The sequence below is a fragment of the Falco punctatus genome (genome assembly GCF_963210335.1).
Source record: "Falco punctatus genome assembly, chromosome: 8".
Lineage (NCBI taxonomy): Eukaryota > Metazoa > Chordata > Aves > Falconiformes > Falconidae > Falco > Falco punctatus.
The window spans coordinates 40,878,448-40,898,071 of NC_137588.1; the positions used below are offsets into that span (position 1 = coordinate 40,878,448).

Consider the following 19,624-nt stretch of genomic DNA (forward strand, 5'->3'; position numbering starts at 1 on the left):
ACTTAAGCTATAAGTACCTACTGAAGTTATAAGTACATATTTTCCTCCTTAGTGGCTATCCTTGCTTTAAAACATAAATAATAGAAGGTCATGTGTTTGGAACAAACAAAAACCCTGAACAAACCAAAACAAAAACCCCAGGATACCGCTGCAAGCCATTTTAATGTCATTATAGTTATGAATGAAATACGGTGTAGAAGAAGGATAAGACCTGATGTTCCACCGTTAATGTTGCAGGAAAGAAATGCACCCAACTTTGGAATTAAGACGTGGTTTTGAGGAAATAACCTGAAATACTAGTTCCTATAAAATGCTTGGATGCAAGGCTGGGGAGCTGAAGACCTTTTGAAATTTGTATTTAGCACCCGCGACACCTTGTGGTCACGGAGTTTACTCTAAGCCCCCGGCCGCGGTTCTCGGGCAGGGGTCTTTGTTGGGCCGGCAGCTTTGCCTCTCCCGTTATGGAGCTCAGCTCCTTTACTAGGGCCGTTGTTGATAAGTGTAGTTTGGAGCAGACAAACACTTTTTCAGAACTGCCCTGGCTTTAACTTACTATAGAGAATTTTTAAAGTGGAGTAATCTGCCTTTGAATTTAAAAGCTTTGAGGTCTGATAGCATTTGTGTTCAAGAGAACGGTTTAATATTCATGGAGTTGCTTACTATGGGGGGGTTTATGCTCGCAAGATCTTAAATAGCAAACCCAAATTAAAAGTGCATCTTTTCAAAAATACAAGCTGAGAAACACGAAACAAATCAGATTGTTTCTTTTGAACATATCAGAGCAGGTCAGAAAATCAGAAGTGTTTACCACAGAAAACTGAGATTTCAGAAAATAATCAAATTAGGATTTCCAGTTACAGTATACTGAGAGTACTACAAAGCTAGGAACCTCTTAAGTAGCCATGTGGCTTGAAAACTTTCAGCTTGTTTATTGATAAATACCCATAAAGACAATTGGAGGTAAATTTCTGGGTTTTTTAGTGTTTTAAGTAAATTTTGCCTTATGTATCTGAAATAGTCTGCAGATGCTGCATGGTGAGAGGCTCTGAAAGACAAGCAGTCATGTCTTCAAGGCATGAGAAAAGGAAAGGTTAATTATTTTTTTTAAATTTTTGTTTTTTTCACAAACAGCATCCTCATCATTCATCGCTAAAGGAGGAGGTGTCAGATGTTGTACGTCAAAAGAAGAAGTATCTAAAGAAACCTAAAATGGAGTGTGTAGTAACTCCTCAACAGCCCTCTGCTGAGCCCTTGCCTGTTATCAGCAAGAGTGACATTAAACAGTATGACTTCCACAGCTCGGATGAAGATGAGTTCCCGCAGGTAATACTCTGTTACAGCATCTCCGTGTACAGAAGGCAGAAATTTCAGTTGCCTGTGATTTGGTCAGTCTGGCCTGAAATGGAGAATAACTCTGTTGGACAGTGGATGTACGTAAGGTACTTGGATAAACTGTGAGTAAGTGTTCTTCTTTGAAGCTAGGCTTTGGAGAAGCTTGCATTTAATATATAAATGTGGCAGTTCATGCTATATAAATAAAACTTGGTATAATAAATAAAATTATATTATATAAACATGGCAGTTAGAAGAATGACTTTGTTTTCTGGTCTAGGTACCCTCACCAGTATCAGAAGCAGAAGAAGAAAATGATCCTGATGGATCTTGTGCTTTCAGGAGAAGAGCAGGATGCCAGTATTATGCTGTAAGACTGTCTGCTGTTGGATTTAGTGTGGTGTCTTTTGTTTTGTTGCTTTGCTGTTGTTTTTTTTTTTTAATTGAGATTGTCGTTGTGCTAGTGTAATAGTTCTTCTGTTCCCACTTTCACCACCAAAGCTTTGATGATTTGGTGATTCCAAAGACCTGTTATTCTCAATCTTTGAGAATTATTCTCATTGTATTGTTACTCTGTGATGTAAGGGAGTGAGGGTTTTTTTTGTCGTCGTCCCCCCCCCCCCCCCCCCCCCAGTTTTCTTAGCATGTTCTTTCTTCCCAGACTGTAGAGCTCATTAGGAGTTAGGTACTAGTTGTCCCGGTTCTCAGACCTGCTGAGAGATCCCACTGGGGCATTGAGTAGAGTCTGCTGTTGAAGCAGAGGGGTTTAATCTGTTGAGGATTTTTTCATATAGTTGTCAAAATTTTCTTTTGAAAACAGTGCAGACTGTAGACATATTGAAAAACACTAGATTGCAATCGCAAGAATGTGCAGAGGACAGAGACTAATTATAGATGTCCTGTCATCATCTCAGAACCACCGAATGATAGTTTTTTACCAAGCATGTGCTTCTAGATGGGGAGCTCTAGGCTGCAGAGGACCAGGAAGGGCAACAACAACACTGTGATGGGTCTGGTTTTTCTTTGCTTGCTTCCCATGGGAAGCATGAAGGTACACGAAAAAATAATTGTGTAGCGTTTAAAGCCACTTACAGGGAAGTCATCTAGTCACTAGGAAGGCTGTTTCAGAAGCCCAGACATTCCCCAGAATGCTCAGATTGTAGCATGGGCATCTCATACAAGTTGTACTGGAAATTCTTTGCCCAGGTCAGGTGTGTGCTGGCACTGTTACTGTGCCATCTTTGCAGTGTCCTGCTGTGTTGTAGTCACTTTCAGAATACCACAGACAACTCAATCTTTCCCAGAATGTCAGTATTTTTAAATACTCCTCTTCTTTTAGAAATTTATGAGTGGGTTATTTAAGACCATACTTGTCTGTTTGCCACCCATTTTTTGTTTGGCCTCTCAGGTTACTTGGTATTTCAGTTTGGGTGAGGGATTTTTTTTTTTTTACTACTTGGTTGCTCATCTAATCACCTTTTCTGCTTAGCTTCAGAGGGTTAGCTGAAGCTTCTCTCCTGCTTAGAATTCATCCTTCTTTTTTTCTTTCCTTAGCCTGTGAGTTAATTCCTTTGCCAAAACAAGTTGATGTGACTGAAAACTTCTATTGTTCTTTCCTGTTAGTTTTCCATTGTTGTGTAGAAGCAGGTTTTTTAACAGCCTTAATGTTAGCCTTTTAGGTTTGTTTTTTTTAACTACTGAAGCCATTTGAGTCTTGGTTAACTCTTAACATAAATTGATTGAATCTACAGCACTACTGTTGCTGTAGTTTTAACCTGATCACAAAAATTGATAATGAGTATTTCTTAACCTGTCATATAAGACATTTCAGACAGCATTCAGCATTTCTGCTTGTAAAGATTATGCAATTTTGAGTTCATAATAATAATGAAGATATTCCTGGAGTGATAAAGATGCCCTAAGGTAAGCTGATACAGGCAATACACTGTCAAGTTCCTGTAATTGAACGTTGTGTATTGGAACAAAGGCCGTTCAGATCAGCATCTTTACCTTTGGCAGTGTGTGTTTCATGAGTAAAACTAAAGGGCAAATTTTGGACTACATACTCAGGTTGCAAGCTATCTGAGTTGGGAAGTTTTGCTTTGTACAGCTGGTGATTCAGCAGGATCCTCTGATAAAGGAATAGGCTTTCTTGGGATTTCCTTTGTCACAATAAATACTAAAAGTATTCTTCTGTAGCACGACGCTTAGCATTGGAGTTGTGCGTACAGTTTTGAAGTATTTCTATCAATTATTTTTTATAAACTCATTTTTACAGACAAAAGCTTTTATGCTACTGACCCTTATAGTGGAATTAGACGAATCCATGAGAAGGGTGGCCCCTCAGCTGAGTACAAAACATGGTGAGGGTGCAGCCTTGCCTGTGGGAAGTCCTTTGGCTTCTAAGAGTCTGAAGCCCAGAAGCTGTAACAAGTGAAGGATTTCTCCCTGTGTTTTATATCTTGTGACGAAGCACTGAAAGAGCCATTATCAGACGGGAGGTACTTGGCCAGATGGACCCATGTCTGAGTAGGATGGTTTTATGTGTTTCTTGGCAGAATGAATTAATTCTGGCTTGTTCTATATTTTCGTTGTGGCGTCTAATGTTATGACTAATCAAGGAAAGAGGGTTTTCTGCTTTGTGAATTCACGGGGGTTTGTTTTGTTTTCGTTTTTTAATCTTCCAAGTTCTTTTATGATCTGAGCATATTAATCAAGTGATAGTTCTGTGGGCATTGTCTATACTGTGGCCTGTGCATGATAATCACTTAGCAGTAACCTAATCGAAGTATACACTCTAAATGAGTGCAAAATCGCCTTTTTTTTTTTCTTACAGCCTCGTTTGGACCAAACTAATTCTTCATATGAAAGCTCGGAATTGGCAGAATTGGACAAACTGAGGTTCAGGCATTGCCTTACAACTCTTACAATTCCAAGAAGATGTATAGGATTTGCAAGAAGACGAATTGGCAGGGGTGGAAGGTACTATTGTGTTATTTCTACTCTTTGTTTCCCTTTCAAAGGATGGAAGTATTAGGAAGGGGTAGTTAAACTAACATATTTTTTTTCCCCCATCCTCTTCAATCAGGGTTATAATGGACCGAATATCCACAGAACATGATCCTGTCTTGAGACAGATTGACCCAGAAATGCTGAACAGTTTTTCAAGCTCTTCCCAGACTTTAGACTTTTCTTCTAATTTTTCACGGACCAATGCTTCCAGTAAACGTTGTGAAAACAGACTGTCCCTTTCTGAAATACTAAGCAATATCAGATCATGTCGACTGCAGTGTTTTCAGCCAAGGCTACTAAATCTACAGGGCAGTGATAGCGAAGAATGTACCTCAAGGAAACCAGGGCAGACTGTGAATAATAAAAGAGTTTCTGCAGCATCTGTAGCTTTATTGAACACCAGCAAGAATGGCATATCAGGTAGGCAAGGATTTTAATTTTTCTGGAACTCGAAATACTGAATACCAGTGTCTTTACTTGTGATTGGACTGATAACATCTTCAGCAGCGATGTGTACCTAAACCAAAGATACAAGCTAATCATTTTGTGTTTTCTTAGAGTATACAGAAATTTTCCACAATCAGTCTTCTTCCTTCTGCTTTTATTACAGTTTCAACAGAATCTTGATAAACGTGCCGGACTTAAACATGCATTATTCAAAGGAGGGATTCTGCTTCTATTTAAGAATTGCTTAGGTGTGATTGAGTCTTAAAGACTAACCTTGTTTAAGGAGAGAAGAATGCTCTTCATAAATGCAAAAGAAAAGCAGTTGGTTTCATGGTAGGGGGGTGGTGTGTGTTGGAGTTTTGCTTTTTCACTTACCAAAACATCTCAGAAAACCAGTAGTAAGTCAGTAAGCATATTGAGCAGGCATGAAAAAGTCTGAAAACAGCACGTTTTGCCGATACCTGTTATAGTAAAAATTTTGACACTGGAAGCATCCAATGATGCGCCTTCTCTGTTGACTTTTTTCAGAAAATCATCAGCCATTAAGTATGACAGGAGATTGCCTTTGCCTTTAAATGTCATCTCTCACAGCCAGTGAAGCCAATCTCTTAATGCTCAGCTTTATGACCCGATAGCTCCAGATGAGCAAGGCAGCCATAAACTTTTTTTCTAAAACTTAGAACCATTTCTTGTAGTATCTTCACAAGAATATAAAACATATGCAATACTTCTGATCTTCGTAGACCCTTTGTTAGCGATTTGAGTCTAGGAGCACTAAAGTTGGAATAAAAGCCACCAAAAGAAAAAAAAACCCTCCTTTAAGCTTACATTATAAGTCTTTACATCATTTGCCTCATGTACTAGGAGTTGTAATTGCTTAAGTTTAATGTCACTTTTTTGTAGTCGTAAAAGGATGTATGATTCTTTAAATGCTGAACAATTAGAGATACGTCAAAAGAGATCCACTACCAAGCATCAACAAGCATCTTGACTATTTTCCTGCTCTATTGTGTATATATGGAATAATTACATTTAAAAAATAGGCTGATTCTGAATTCCATAATTAGCTTTGTATGGATGCGGAATGATCTGTCTCTTTTGAAGACAGTTGCAGGATTGGGTATTTAATCTTCAGTAACATACCTTTAGAATTCATGCGTAGAAATTACATTTCTTGAAGACAAAAGCAGGTTTTTATGTTAGGTCTGTAAAAGACTGAGCATTAGCTTATTAAGTACCATCAGTGCAGACGAAATGATTTTGCACAACAATATTGTTCTGCTGCATGATGAGAACAAATATTACATGCTATGGTCATGTTTTATATAATTTTTTTTTTTGTAAGGAACTTGAAGGTCTGGAGAGTTGCATCTGTAGCAGAAGGGGGCAGTTTTGTGTGATGGGATTGTTGATAAGCATCAAGAAATGTCTTGTTAAAGCAAATGCAGAAAATAGAAAGGAATACTGTTTGTTAGAGTTAAGGATGTGAAACGTGGACTACGAGCCGTAAGGAACAACGAAGAATTTTCTCATAGCTCTTTATATAACATGCAAGTAATACTGCAAGATTTCTATTTTGCATGAATAAAGTATGGTGACATCAAGGTAAGGAAAGTGGCTTAAAAAGGTACAGGTTAAGCTGATTATTTTTTCTGTAGAATTTTTCATGGTGATGTAATAATAAATATCAATTGATTATTTAAGGATTAGCTAGATGTAAGACTTTGAGGCTTTGAGTTCTGCTCGGGGGAGATAGCCTCCTCCCCCAAGGGTGGAGTCTACGTAAAAAAACCTAGGCGAATACTTTGGGATGGAAGCAGATATATTTGCTTTTAATAGTATATGAAGAAATGAGTGAAGGGAAAAGGTTGAAGAGATTGGTAAAATCTCCACACCTGGCTTTAGTATAAATGAAGACCACATCAGTGGAAGAGAATTGTAGTAGCTATAGGAGGAATGACACAGAATAAGAAAACAAAAACGAGAACAGGTTTAAGCAGTATATTCAGGGAAAAGGGGGCTGTGTTTTGGTAGGGAACTGTGTATACGTAAGGAAAAAAATGTCAGCCCTTCATGATTCATGTAATGCCATCAACAAGAATAAAAACCCTAAACTGTTGGTGCTGCATAGCAAATTAATGACAGACCTGATATATACATGTGGACTAGCACTCAAGTACCTCAGGATTTACGCTCTTAGGGAATGAGAACTGAAGGAAAGGGAAGAGAAATACTGATTTTAATGGTGGGAGAGGCTATAGAGAAATACAAAAAAAAAAAGCATACTACTAAATCTGATGGATCTAAGACACTTTGTAGAGGAATAGTAATTAACTTTGGTTATATAATTTCAGAAATCATCTGAAGAATACATTTAGATTTGAATAGAGATCACTGAGTAGTTGAAGTACATTATGCAGGAAAACTTGTGGTTATGGAAGACCTTTTTCTTTCCAGGTTTGAATTATAAAACAGATCCTGTAATTCTGGTAAAGGATCAGATGCAGTAGACAACAAAGCTCTTCACCAAGTAACTGAGCCAGCAAGAGGCACTGCTGTTAGATTTTTCTCATTAGTAAATAGTGAGTAAATTTTAAAAGGGCTGGTCAAAGTCTGGTTGTGCATTAAATGAGCACAAGTATTATTGCTGCATTTATTAAAGTCATTCTGTTTGGAAGATGATTTTTTATAGCACACTTATGTGTAAGCATAAAGCTGCCTCTAGAGGAAACAATGACGGTAGTTAAACTGAGTTTTGTTTTTGTTTTTTGTTTTTTCTTTTAGTTTAGAGAAGACTTGGAGTTGCTCGCTTTGGTTTTTGGTGTGCAAGAATGTCTAAAGTTACCTCTGACTTAAATTTTTCACTTGTATTAATAAAGCAACTCTGGTATTTCCTCAAATGCTAGGCATTGTACAAACTGAAAGACTTACTTTAAAAATGTGTGACTAGTGTTTTCTTGAAAGTGCCTCATCAGTGCATAAATAAAGAACCACTGTTTCAAGTTAAATTACTCTCTTGCTCATATTATAAGAACTGCAAACAGAAAAGCTGAATCTGAGGAACTTTGAGACAAGTTCAGTGAAACAATCTGTTCCCTTTGATCAGTTGTGTAAATTTTTTGTAGTCTTGCACACTTTGGCAGAGACCAGCTTACTTTTCCAGACAGAGACACCTCCAGACCAACTCTGTTTAATATAAAATGAGAAACTGATGAGCTAGGGATACAACTAGTCATCAGGAGAGATGATGGAGGGAGAAAGTTACCAGGAATTTGTGGATGGTAGAGTAATAATTAACCTACTTGCAGAATTCCTAGAGTGCAACTCAGCCAGTTTTTGGGACTGAAGTAAGTAGTAAATTTTTTTTAAACAAAATCTTCAGCAGTTTGCGGTACAGTCGGTATGTTGCACATGGCTTCCAGTCTGCTTCATCTGCCAGTTCCTATGACCTGCTCAAAGAGTTACCGATTTAGTTACCATGTCCCAAGATACAAAAGACAACTGCAGATGATGACATTCTGAGTTGAAGAACTGTGCTTATGGAAGAAGCTCTTACATTTTGAAGTTTTTCTTGGTTTTGTTTTTTTTTTTGTTGTTGTTTTTTTGTTTTGTTTTGTTTTCCTTTTTTTCCCCCCAGAATTAAATACCATATAGAAATAATTAAAGAAATGCTGCTTTTGGGGCAGCCTGAAAAGACAATCTTTGATTAAAGCCTTCAGATCGTAAGAGAAGGGATGCAATAATCCAAACCAAAGCTGTCGAGGAGGAGAGGAGCCTGGAAGACTTAATTTCACATTGGCTTTTTTTTACCTTGCTCAGTTGTAGTGTTTCAGTACAGTCAGGGTATGGTAACATAGAAAATCCTGATACTCAGCAGTGGAAGCTAAAATTCTGGTAAATAGAACCTTTAATAGAAATATAGAACACTTTCACTTAACTATGACCTTTAAAGGCTACCTTGAGATGTCATAGAGGTTTGCTGTTTTCTTTTTTTCTCTAGGACCCTTCAGTTGTCTGAGTTGGCAGAAGCAAATAATATTAAATCTGCTAATGAAGATCTGCTGTTTTATAACAAGGCTAACAGCTGAGTTCAGTCTGACCACTGAATAAGTATCTGGTGACAGGTAGTGAACTGAGTGGAGTTTAAACATGAGAAGGCAGAGTGAGCAATTATTACATTACTACGATAACCTTCCCTGTACCTGGAAATAGTGTGTTTGATGACTTCATGGTCTGTGTCAAACTGAGAATGAAGGGAGATTGGAAGCATAGAATTGATACGTGGGCTAAATCAGATGATCCCTCGATGCAGAGACTGCTTTCCGTGTTACGTCTTTACAGCCCGTAGAATAATGAACTTTGAGTCTAGATGAATACCCCTGTATTGCTGAGAAATGACAGCTGATTACGGCTAAGTGTAGTCTAAGCTTGTTCTAAAACACTTTTTTATAAAAACAAAATACATGTTCTGGAATTTGTTACCTCAGAACCTAAAAATAGAAATACATATATATGTAATGTTCCATAATGCTGTTCTTGGCTCTCTTGCCTTTAGTAATACAACACGTTTTGGGAGACTATTGTGAGGGAACTTAGCAGGTTTAGCTGACTGAACTCAGAATTAAATGCTTGCAGTAATAGGTAATCTTCAAGAGGAACACAGTAAAGCTAAATACAAAATAAATTTGGTTTTGGAATGTGTTGGAAATGATAATATTCCCAGAATCCAATAAAAGTGTCTGCATAACTCATTGGATTTTAAGTGCCCTCCTAACATAGTTGAAACCTGTTTTAAGAATGTAGCAGTAAGGAGCAAGTGCCAGTACTAATTTCTAAATAGTCACAGTCTTAATTTTGGTATTTACTCAAGAAAGGAATTTCAGGACAACCACATGTGTTACAACTAGTAGGTGAAAGAGCCAGACCCTGAAAGATAGATCACTTCCTATTTTAATGCTAATGTAGTGTCTCTTGATAAGGTGATATTCCTGCAGAATCCAGGTGTTTTGAGATGAGTGACAGCTTCAGAGTTGAAAAAAAATAGTTCAGAACGAACTGTTGAAAAGTTAATTCTTTTTTATTTCCTCCTAGGATAACTTGGTTGTTAGGTTAACATCAGCTACTTAGGTTTTAATATGAAACACTTGACAGTATTTTCAGTTTCTCAAGTGTACAGTTCCTTGGGGATGGGGGGAGAGTATTAGAACTGCTTGTCTGACTTCACTATTCCCTTCACTTGTTGCGAGTACCATGCTCCCGAGGTTGCATTAACCTGGTTCTCATGAATAAGCAAACTTAGGGCACTCTAAAACTATTTACTCCACTTAAAAAAAAAAAAAATGAAGAAAAAATAATTAAAAAAAAAATTGACAGAGAAAATCCTGTTCAGGTGAAAGTTAAGTTTCCTTCAAGTAGGGGTTGGGGGTGGGAGGTGTGAGTTAAGGAGGTCAAACTAGATTTGCAAAATATTTGTGATATTTACAGACATTTACTAAGTTTTAGGCCTGGAGATTAGCTTTGTCATTGTGTATTAGTTTATAGCTCTTTCAAGTGAGGGTTAGTATAGCACTGTATACAAACTGTTTGAATATATGAATTCTGGTTGTGCTGTTTAGGTAGGCGTTCTCAAAGGAAGAGTATGCCTGGCAGACACGAAGTCCTTTCTGGTGTCGGTGAAAAGGGCAGTGATAAGGGACTGTAGGAAGGAAAGCTGTACAAGGATTAACTCCCCATGTTCACTGCGAGGGAAGGCACCCAGCTCAGCCCAGTGTACTCCTTCTGCAGCTGTGACTGCTGTTTTCTGAGAGGCAGGAAAATAATTTCTTTAAGCATTTGCTTAAAGCTACTGTAGAGAAAGCCACCAAAGATAGAAACTGCTTAAAAGCAATGAAAACTATGAATTCTTTTGTTGTAATTTGATTTAGTGCTGAAAGAACAAAATAAGTTTAGCTTGACCTCTCCTTTACATAAGGATATATGATGATCTCTGCAGGTGTCTAACACAGTGTATGTTGCCTTCAACCATTTGTGATCCAACATAGATACACTCTTGCATTTCAGATATATTTTGTGCAGGCCTGTCTAACGCTGCTTCCCTTTCTTTTTGGTAGTAACAGGGGGTATCACAGAGGAGCAATTTCAGACACATCAACAGCAGTTAGTTCAAATGCAGAGGCAACAGCTTGCTCAGCTTCAGCAGAAACAGCAATCTCAGCATTCCTCACAACAGACACATCCGAAAGCACAGGTAATGCACCTTAAATGTTGTCATGTGCTGATACTTTCCTTCTTGCTTCTGTATTTTTTATCTCTTAAGCTAAATATAACACAGTAAATACGTTAAATTTTAGAATGAGCGTAGAATACTTTTGGTCAAGACGCTTTTCCAGTTTGCTGTACAGTGCTTGGAAAGCAACTTATGCTGTAGCTAGTACAAATACCTTGCCTTCATTTTTCTATTTGGAACAAGAGAATATTTTAAGTTTTAGCATCACAACCTGTTGTTGTTGGGGTTTTTTCTTTGTTTTGTGGTTTTTGGGTTTTTTTTGTAAGTTATATATCATGGCTACATTTTAAAAGTTGAGTAAGAGATTTCATATTTTAATGCATTAGTTGCATCCACAGAGTAGGTCAGTGTAGAAATAGCCAGTGCTCTGTCAGGTCATGCTATTTTCACTAGTTTTGTCCTCCTTTTGTAAGTGCTCCAAAGAGACTTCTTTATTAAAACTGCTTTATGAGGTAATGTATTCTGTTACAAACAGATGTTCAGTGAATACTAAAAAATTGGTAGGTTCTGAGGAGGAAAAATGTAGTTTTGCATATTTTCATTCCTTCCTCCTCCCCATCTGCAGTGTTACTACTCCTGTCTTCTAAAAGAATCATATTTTTCCTCTGTAATGCCTTGCAAGTGAAGAATATGTGTTTTTCTGTTAAGCTTAGTTTTCTGTTAGTTTCTTACTAAGAAAATATGACAGCTGTTGCTGTTGTCTGTTTCTAGGAAAACTTATTTTACTTTGAGCATATTCTATCTAATTGCCAGTGCTGTTTGTCCCTTCCTTTCAGTGTTTTCTGCTTTGGTTAGTCAGGGATTCTGTATTGGTTGTTACTGATTACATTTTCTGTATGTGTAGAGACAGGACACCAGAATATTTAAACAAGAGGAATGAATTTTGGATTTTTAAGACACTCTGCCTATGCAAAGTAATTTTCTGAGTTCATATAAACTGAAGCTGCAGAATGATACATGCAGCCATTTCAGGGTATCTTTCAAAGAAACTGGACTAAGAAAAGATGTGTACTTCCAGAATGTGATGGGCAGTTAAGTGGTAGCAGAAATTACTCCATGAGAATGAATGTACCATGAATACTGAAAATTCTTCAGACTTGCAGTTGCAGTATACTTGCTGCCTGGAGACAGAAGAGAGAAGGAAACTTAAGGCATAGTCAGTTGTTCTAGAGGAAACTTCTTAAATGCACAGAATCACAGAACAGTTTGGGCTGGAAGGGACCTTTAAAGCCCCCCCAGTTCCCACCCCTGCCCCGGGCAGGGACCCCCCCCAGCCCAGGCTGCTCCCAGCCCCATCCAGCCTGGCCTGGAGCACTGCCAGGGATGGGGCACCCACAGCTGCTCTGGGCAGCCTGGCCCACCGCCTCCTGATATCTGATCTGCATCTGCCCTCTTTTAGTTCAGGGCTGTTACCTCCTCATCCTGTCACTGTGCTCGCTGATAAAGAGCCCCTCCCCAGCATTCACGTAGGCCCCTTTAGGTACTGGGAGGGCACTGGAGCGCCTCCACGGAGCCTTCTCTTCTCCAGGCTGACCAACACATTATGAAGGTGATCTGTTTTGCCAAGAACTGCATTTGCTGTTGACTGGCTGAATTGGGCAGGACTTACCCAATGGTCATTTGGACACTAATTTCCAGTTTTTCATCAGACTTGTGAAATGGAAATATTTAATGTTATGGTGCATTAGATTACACTTAGAAGATTGATTTATTTATTTGCTGGTAACTCTGCATTATAGCAATTGTAACTTAGTTTATTTTTATACTTGAATAATTATAAAGAAAAAAAATATTTTTTCTTCCCACAGGGCTCCAGCACCTCTGACTGTATGTCAAAAACACTTGATTCAGCCAGCGCCCACTTTGCTGCATCTGCAGTGGTTAGTGCACCTGCTCCTAGTCGCAGTGAGGTAACGAAGGAACAAAACACCAGCCACAACAATATTAATGGTGTTCTCCAGCCTTCAGGTGATGATTTCTTAAAACTCACGGTCTAGTACTAGCTGAGAATATGTCAACTGGTCTTATTTCTGATTTCTAAAATACTATTTAATAATCATAAACAAATCAAATATATTAATTGTGATACTTCTGAATACTGTTCCTTAAAATACTGTTGTGCACTGGTGTGTAGGTTAGTATGGTAATAAAACTAGCAAATGCTCTCTTGCATTGGAAGAGCATTTTCTGTTTTCTTATGTAGGATTTTATCTTTTAATTATCTGTCATGATCAGAAGCGTAAGTGACAGCATTTTAAAAACAGTGTGAATTTGTAATTAAAATCAATTGCTTAAAACATTAAGTACTTTAAGAAGGAAGTAGAAAAGTTGTTACGTTATTTGGTCATTATCTCACTGGCATATTGAGACAAAAACATACTAATGGACGACTACTGGCAATTCTTCTGACTTTACTGTGAGTTTCAGGTTTCATTGCGTTTAGGATTTCTCCCAAATTCAGGAAAAAGTGTAGACATTGGCCTTCACTACCTTCCCGCCACCCCTCTTTCTGAACCTCTGCTACCAGGAGGCAGTAGTGCCAGTCATGCTGGTGTAGTAGCCATGTTGCCGAGAGACAAATGTTATTTGGCATTTGACTGCCATAACACATAAAAGGTTTTTAGAGTAATTTGTTGTTTTAACAGCTAATGATGTGATTAGTTTTATAGACCTTCTGCCAGGCTGGGTTAATGATAATATGAAATGAATCGAGGGAGGAAAAACCACAGCTGAACAAAATCAATATACTGGAACAGTTCCAAGAAAGAAAAAGACATCTATGTACAGTTCTCCAAGATCATATCTGGGAGGGTGGTGTTTTGAGGGGTATAAGATCAGGCACAGGGTAGTGTACCGTGTCAGTATGTGGTACACAGCTTTACGATTGATGAAAACCATTACAGATATTATGCATACAAAATCAGACTGCTGTTACTCTTCTAAAGCTGTGAGCGGCAATGGTGGGAAGGAGCTATTCCTGTTCAGGACAGGAAGACTTGTAAATTAGGAGATGTTAGCTGAAAGCAAATTTTTTTCAGGAATAAGAATCCCCTAGGTATGAAACGAGGATCTAGTTCCCCTGTGATCAAAAGGAGAACAGTGAATAGCTAGGATGCCAAGATGATATTTGAGAACCTCTGGTTTTAATACACGCTATGAAACGTGAAGTTTCTCACACCTCAGGAGTGTGAACAGAGCACTGCAGCAAAATCTGAGCAGAGTTTTCTAATTTGCCCAGCCTTAGACCCCTAGTTTTGCTGCACTGAGAGAGTCTGGTCCCCAGAACCTCTTTACGTTACCAGCAGAACAAGGTAGGGGGTGATTCAAAGCATCAGAATTTGGCTTCGCAGTCGGTCGCTGAGGTAGTCCCCAGCCAATACACTTGTATGGGGAGCGTTGCCCCTTTGATTTAAAGCACCTAAAAAGAGGTGTACCAAGTTGGGCAGTGTAAAAGCTCTTTGTCATATGAAAGTTATTTGTCAACTTCTTTCACTTGCTGATGTTCTTGTGAATGAAAACATATGCCATGTTCCTAATGTTAGCTAGAAATATTTCTAAAGTTTTACACTTTGCAGATCTTTAAAAAAAACCCATTGTTGCACAATTCCAGTGATGTGTATACTTTAAAGCATTACCCTTGAAGTTAATCTTTGGAATTGAATCCGAGGAATGGCATATTTTTAACTTGACAACTTTTGGTTTGTAACAGGAACCTCCAGAACTTTGTACTCCACCAACATGGCTTTATCATCCAGCCCAGGGATTTCAACTGTACAGCTTGTAAGGACAGTTGGCCACACCACCACAAACCACTTAATTCCAGCATTGTGCACAAGCAGCCCTCAGACGCTTCCCATGAACAATTCTTGCCTGACAAATGCAGTGCACCTCAACAATGTCAGTGTTGTTTCTCCAGTCAATGTGCATATCAATACAAGGACTTCAGCACCATCGCCAACAGCCTTAAAACTCGCCACAGTTGCTGCCAGTATGGACAGAGTGCCAAAGGTAACTTCTAGCAGTGCCATCAGCAGTATAGCAAGGTAAGCATGGAGCCTTTTTGAAGTTTGAAGTTACTTTTGTTTGAAGTTTCCTTTGTGCTACAGAAATGCCTCCACAGAAATGCCCAACTCGGCCCTAGAGTACTAAACAGAATTGTTTCCACCTCCAAGAGACTTCTCAGTTATAGCTTCAGCCTCACAAAAACATCCAGCTGCTGGCAGCTTCGCGGTGGCTGTGACAAACTGCAAGAGCTGTTCTGTATATTAACCCCCAAATAATTCGCGCTGATTTTAGGCACCGGTAGTTTTGGTAAACTTCCGCTATGTTTAAAATGGCTTCATTTTAACCATTTTCATTTGTCCTTTCTCTCATGCAGCACTTCCAGGTAGATTCTATCAAACCCTGCACATCTTCTCTCCGTAACTTTGTGTAAGATGCAAGCTGGACGTACCTATTTTATATATACATACACATATATCTGTATGGGAAGTGTAAACCACTTTTATGTGCCAGCCTGCATCTTATGTATATAGACAAGAGATTTATTCTCATTGAACAGCAGCACTCTTGGTTCAGGATACTTAGAAGATGTTTCACAGGAGTGGCAGGAGCTTGCAGCTGGCTATGTTTTCTGAAAATGGTGGTATTTGGGCTTTGGTTGAAGCCTTTGCTGGATTGTATGATGTTTAAAAAAAAAAAAAAAAGTAGTAAAGTTTGTGATGAATTAGAAAAGTGAAAAATGGCCATTAGCAAATGTGGCTTCCTGATTATTTCATAACGCTCCTGCAGAGGTTAAAATTTTAGAGTTTTTTGAGATGGAAAATGGCATGTATAATTTAGTCACTATAGATTGAGGAAAAAGGTATTTTTAAATTAGCAGCTGTGCCTTAAAGCATACTTTTGTATCAGTAACGCATTTAGTTCTTATTTCCCTCAAGTCAGAGGGGTATTTCAAGTCATGTCAGCAAATGCTGTGAAAAGTACCACCTTAGCTGAACAGGTCTGGGGCTTTTCTACAAAGAATGATAACAAATTGGGAAAACATTTAAGATTTCTTGCACTAGTGCTAAAGTGGAATTGGGGTGGGTGGGAGAGGATTATGTTAGAATAACGCTTTACTGTGAGTCAGTCAGTCATAATATATCTTGACTTTCCTTCTTCAGGAGACTCTTTAGTACTTTTACCTATAACTTAGGCTGGTAATTTACAGTTAAATGCAAGAATCTTGTAGAAGGGACTGCAGTTAGTGGAGTAAAAGTTAGTATTTAGTTTTAAATAATCTGTTTCTAGTACGTGTTTTCTCCCTGATCCAGGCTAACAGCTGTGTAAAAAAAAAAAAAAAACAAAGCACATTTAATAAATCATTAAAACTGTGTAAGAAAATATGTTCTACCTGTAACTATTGAATATTTCTTTTATTGCAGAGAGAATCATGAACCAGAACGACTGGGTTTAAATGGCATAGCAGAGACAACAGTAGCCATGGAAGTGACATAACCTCAAACCAGTGTCTCAACCTGTGCTAATGGTGTAGTCATTTATATTCCAACTGAGTGCAAAATACAGCACTCTGTGGATCACAGAGAACTAAAATGGACCTAAATGGACTATCATTATATCGTGTATTAAGTCGATATATAATGTAAATTTTGTAAAATTGGGAAAATCACTACCTTGTAAAATAGTTTATTTGTATCATCAATATTATTTCTGTTACTTGAATAGTAGATATTCATCATCATGCTTTTGCACTTGAATTTGCAACTGAATGGATTAAAAAATAATTCTTTAATGGGATCATGAGCATGAAATGGGATCCTGCATCACTTGTTTTAACTATTTATTTTGCCATGTTTACATTTTGTATCTTGTACAAATAAATCCAACTTTGTGTCTAAAAAAAAAAAGTTAAAGATTCATAGCTAGGAAACAAAATTCTTGTAATTTTTTTCTAAAGGAAATGTAAAGTTTTCACTTGGTTCATTTTGTTTCACAATTTGACTAGATGGACTTTTTGGTAAATACTTTAGTGGCATTTCACTGTCAAATATGAAGTTCAAGGCAAAATAGTATTTTCTATTACTGTGCAGGGGAAAGGGATGGATCGATACATGCAAATTTAATGTAGTAACTCACTTTTCCATATATTTTGAATGTATATTTCTATTTATAATACCAGTTTATAAAAAATAATTACACAGGAAAAAAAAACTGACTAGAAAAATTATGCATCTAGCACATATAAAATTGTGCAGATATGAGAAAATTTTCAACTGATTACATTTTATCTGAAGACTGCATATTTTAACTGGCTTTAAAACTGTAACACACCACATAAAGGATATTTTACCAGGTATGTATTGCATTATATATCATTGCAATAATTAATTATTGGATGTCTAGATATCGAGCCATCCCAGGTGGTGGGGGGGAGGGAGGGTTGTGGCAAGATTGTCTTTTCAATTTTGGAGAGTTTTCCTGTGGCTACAAGGCAAGTAACGGGTTGGAAAAAGTCTGACTGTAAGCGTTGGACACCTTCGTAGTGTAGTGTTTTAGTGACTTTTTTTATACGGTTCTTGTAAATTAGATACGTGTAGTGGTGTTTCAGAATGTTTGTTTATGCACTAGTTCAGACAACTTTCCCTGTTACTTGTTCTTGATAAGTGAAAACTGCAGGGAAATAAAAATACATATCAAAACACGGACATGTTGCATATGTGTTTATTTCACAATGTGCAAGCAATAGAAGTGTAAATTTTGGAGGTTAGTGGTAGTCTTTTGATGACTTTTGACCAAAGCATGTGCACTTTTCTCCAAAAGGTTTCTGATTACGTGACTATTTCCCGCGCTTACCGTATGCGGTAGGGGAGGGATGGTCCAGTAGTTGGGACCTGAGACCCTGGGCATAATCAGGACGAGACAACAGTTTCTTGTTCTGCCAAAGGAACTTCAGGTATTAGTTTGGGCGAATCAGTTGAATTTTCTGCTGTTTGGTTCACTCTCCACCTGTAATTTGGATGATGTTTCTGTATTTCCTTCCAACCTCAACGCTTCTGTGATTTATAAGAACTTCAGGACATTGTCAAGTCCAGCCCCTGCCCCATGGAAGTCAAGATGTGATTTGCCTGTATGTCATGCAGTCAGTGTATTTTTCCTCTTGGCTTTTTATATAAAGAGCTATTTTTAATCGCAGTTGTCTTTAAACATGTTTTGTCTTACGTTCTGTAAGTTAAAAGTTTTGACAGTTAAAAACGTTTGCAGAGCTTTAAATACTGGGAGCTTGTCAGAAACTCTGATGTCTAAAATTAACTTTTTTGCTTAGCTGATATTGTATTTTCTATTCAGTACAAAGTCTGCAAGGCAAGATGAGAATAGATTGTATTTCTTGCGAATAGTCAGAGGCACCCACGACAATAGTGTCACCACCTTGGTCAGGCGGGGCGGGTGGCAGGGCTGAGGGTGCCGGCACAGCGGGGAGGCGCCTGTGCAAAGGCTGCTTGTGCCTCACTCAGCCTGCACCGGAGCTGCTGCTCCCTATGTGTCCGTCACCTTTTCACATGTGTCTAAGGTTCTGTAGCCCTTGGTTCATTTCTGGGAATGACTATGACTGTGTAGTCTGAAGTATGAATAATGTATTTTACTTTTTTTTGAAAGCAGAATTGTTGCAGAACTGAGTGAAAAGGAAAGAAGAAGTTATTCTCCTTGATACAGACAGACAACCTTGCTTCTCTAACGTACCCCCAAAACCTTTCTGAGGTTTAATGGAAACATGAAGTAATTTCTTTTGTGGATTGCAAGCTAGCAAATGACAGCTGCTGAGCTCTGCAGTATAGACTCTGGTCACTACATAGGAGACTTTTAGGGTAAATTGGATCGAAAATGTCCTGAAGATTGCTGCCTATCTGTGACTTGGTGTGATCTAATCCTCATCTGATTATTAGAGGCTCCAGCTAAAGGTTTTTTAAGTTACAATATATTCTGGAAAAATGTGAGGTAGGAAAAAGGATTTTGTAAACTCCAAAGGCTATAATAGCACGTGTGCTGTATGTTGAATGAGTTTCATTTAAAGGATTAGTATTGATGTAGCTTTCTGTAAAGTAGAACTAGAGTAGTCATCTTAAGAATATCTAACAATTAATTGCATGGCTCAAGTGCAAGAAAAGGGGAGTGATGAATAATGCTGTAGTCCACAGAAATCTGCATGGGGAAAAAAAATAAAATTAAGGGAATATGGCTGGTGTCTTCTACCTTCTGATCCTGATGTACAGCAGGCAGTGCCAAGGACTGCATTACTTTTGTGTGCTGTTTCAAAAGTGTTTGAGGATCTAACATTCTTTAATTCCCTTACTTGCACATCATGCATATCTGCGATATGATTTGAATAGTGTTTGTTGTTCTGTTACATATCAGAGGCTGTTGTTGAGGCAAGATTTTTGAATCTACAGCAACTTATATTGGACTTCAAGTGTAATGTGTAGAGTTTTTCCTTAAATGCCAGATGGTAGGAAATGCTGATTCTTTTTCTAATAAGGTTTATCTAATTGA

The 19,624-nt window shown here is 38.1% G+C and overlaps 1 protein-coding gene across 2 annotated transcripts in view; it reads left to right on the top strand.

Annotated features, from left to right (window-relative positions):
• Positions 1-17,784, top strand: part of EPC2 (enhancer of polycomb homolog 2) — a gene marked incomplete at its 5' end in the record, with an annotated part of 50,639 nt that extends 32,855 nt beyond the window's left edge. Inside the window, 8 exons of one of the 2 annotated variants that reach the window (XM_080400070.1) lie at positions 1,132-1,323; positions 1,613-1,702; positions 4,169-4,314; positions 4,421-4,764; positions 10,902-11,038; positions 12,886-13,045; positions 14,787-15,120; positions 16,504-17,784. In XM_080400070.1, the coding sequence (XP_080256196.1) occupies positions 1,132-1,323; positions 1,613-1,702; positions 4,169-4,314; positions 4,421-4,764; positions 10,902-11,038; positions 12,886-13,045; positions 14,787-15,120; positions 16,504-16,576 (1,476 nt within the window). In that variant the 3' untranslated portion in view covers positions 16,577-17,784. The remainder of the gene's footprint in view (positions 1-1,131; positions 1,324-1,612; positions 1,703-4,168; positions 4,315-4,420; positions 4,765-10,901; positions 11,039-12,885; positions 13,046-14,786; positions 15,121-16,503) is intronic. The other variant, XM_080400071.1, reaches the window with a different exon arrangement.
• Between the last annotated feature and the right edge of the window lie 1,840 nt (positions 17,785-19,624).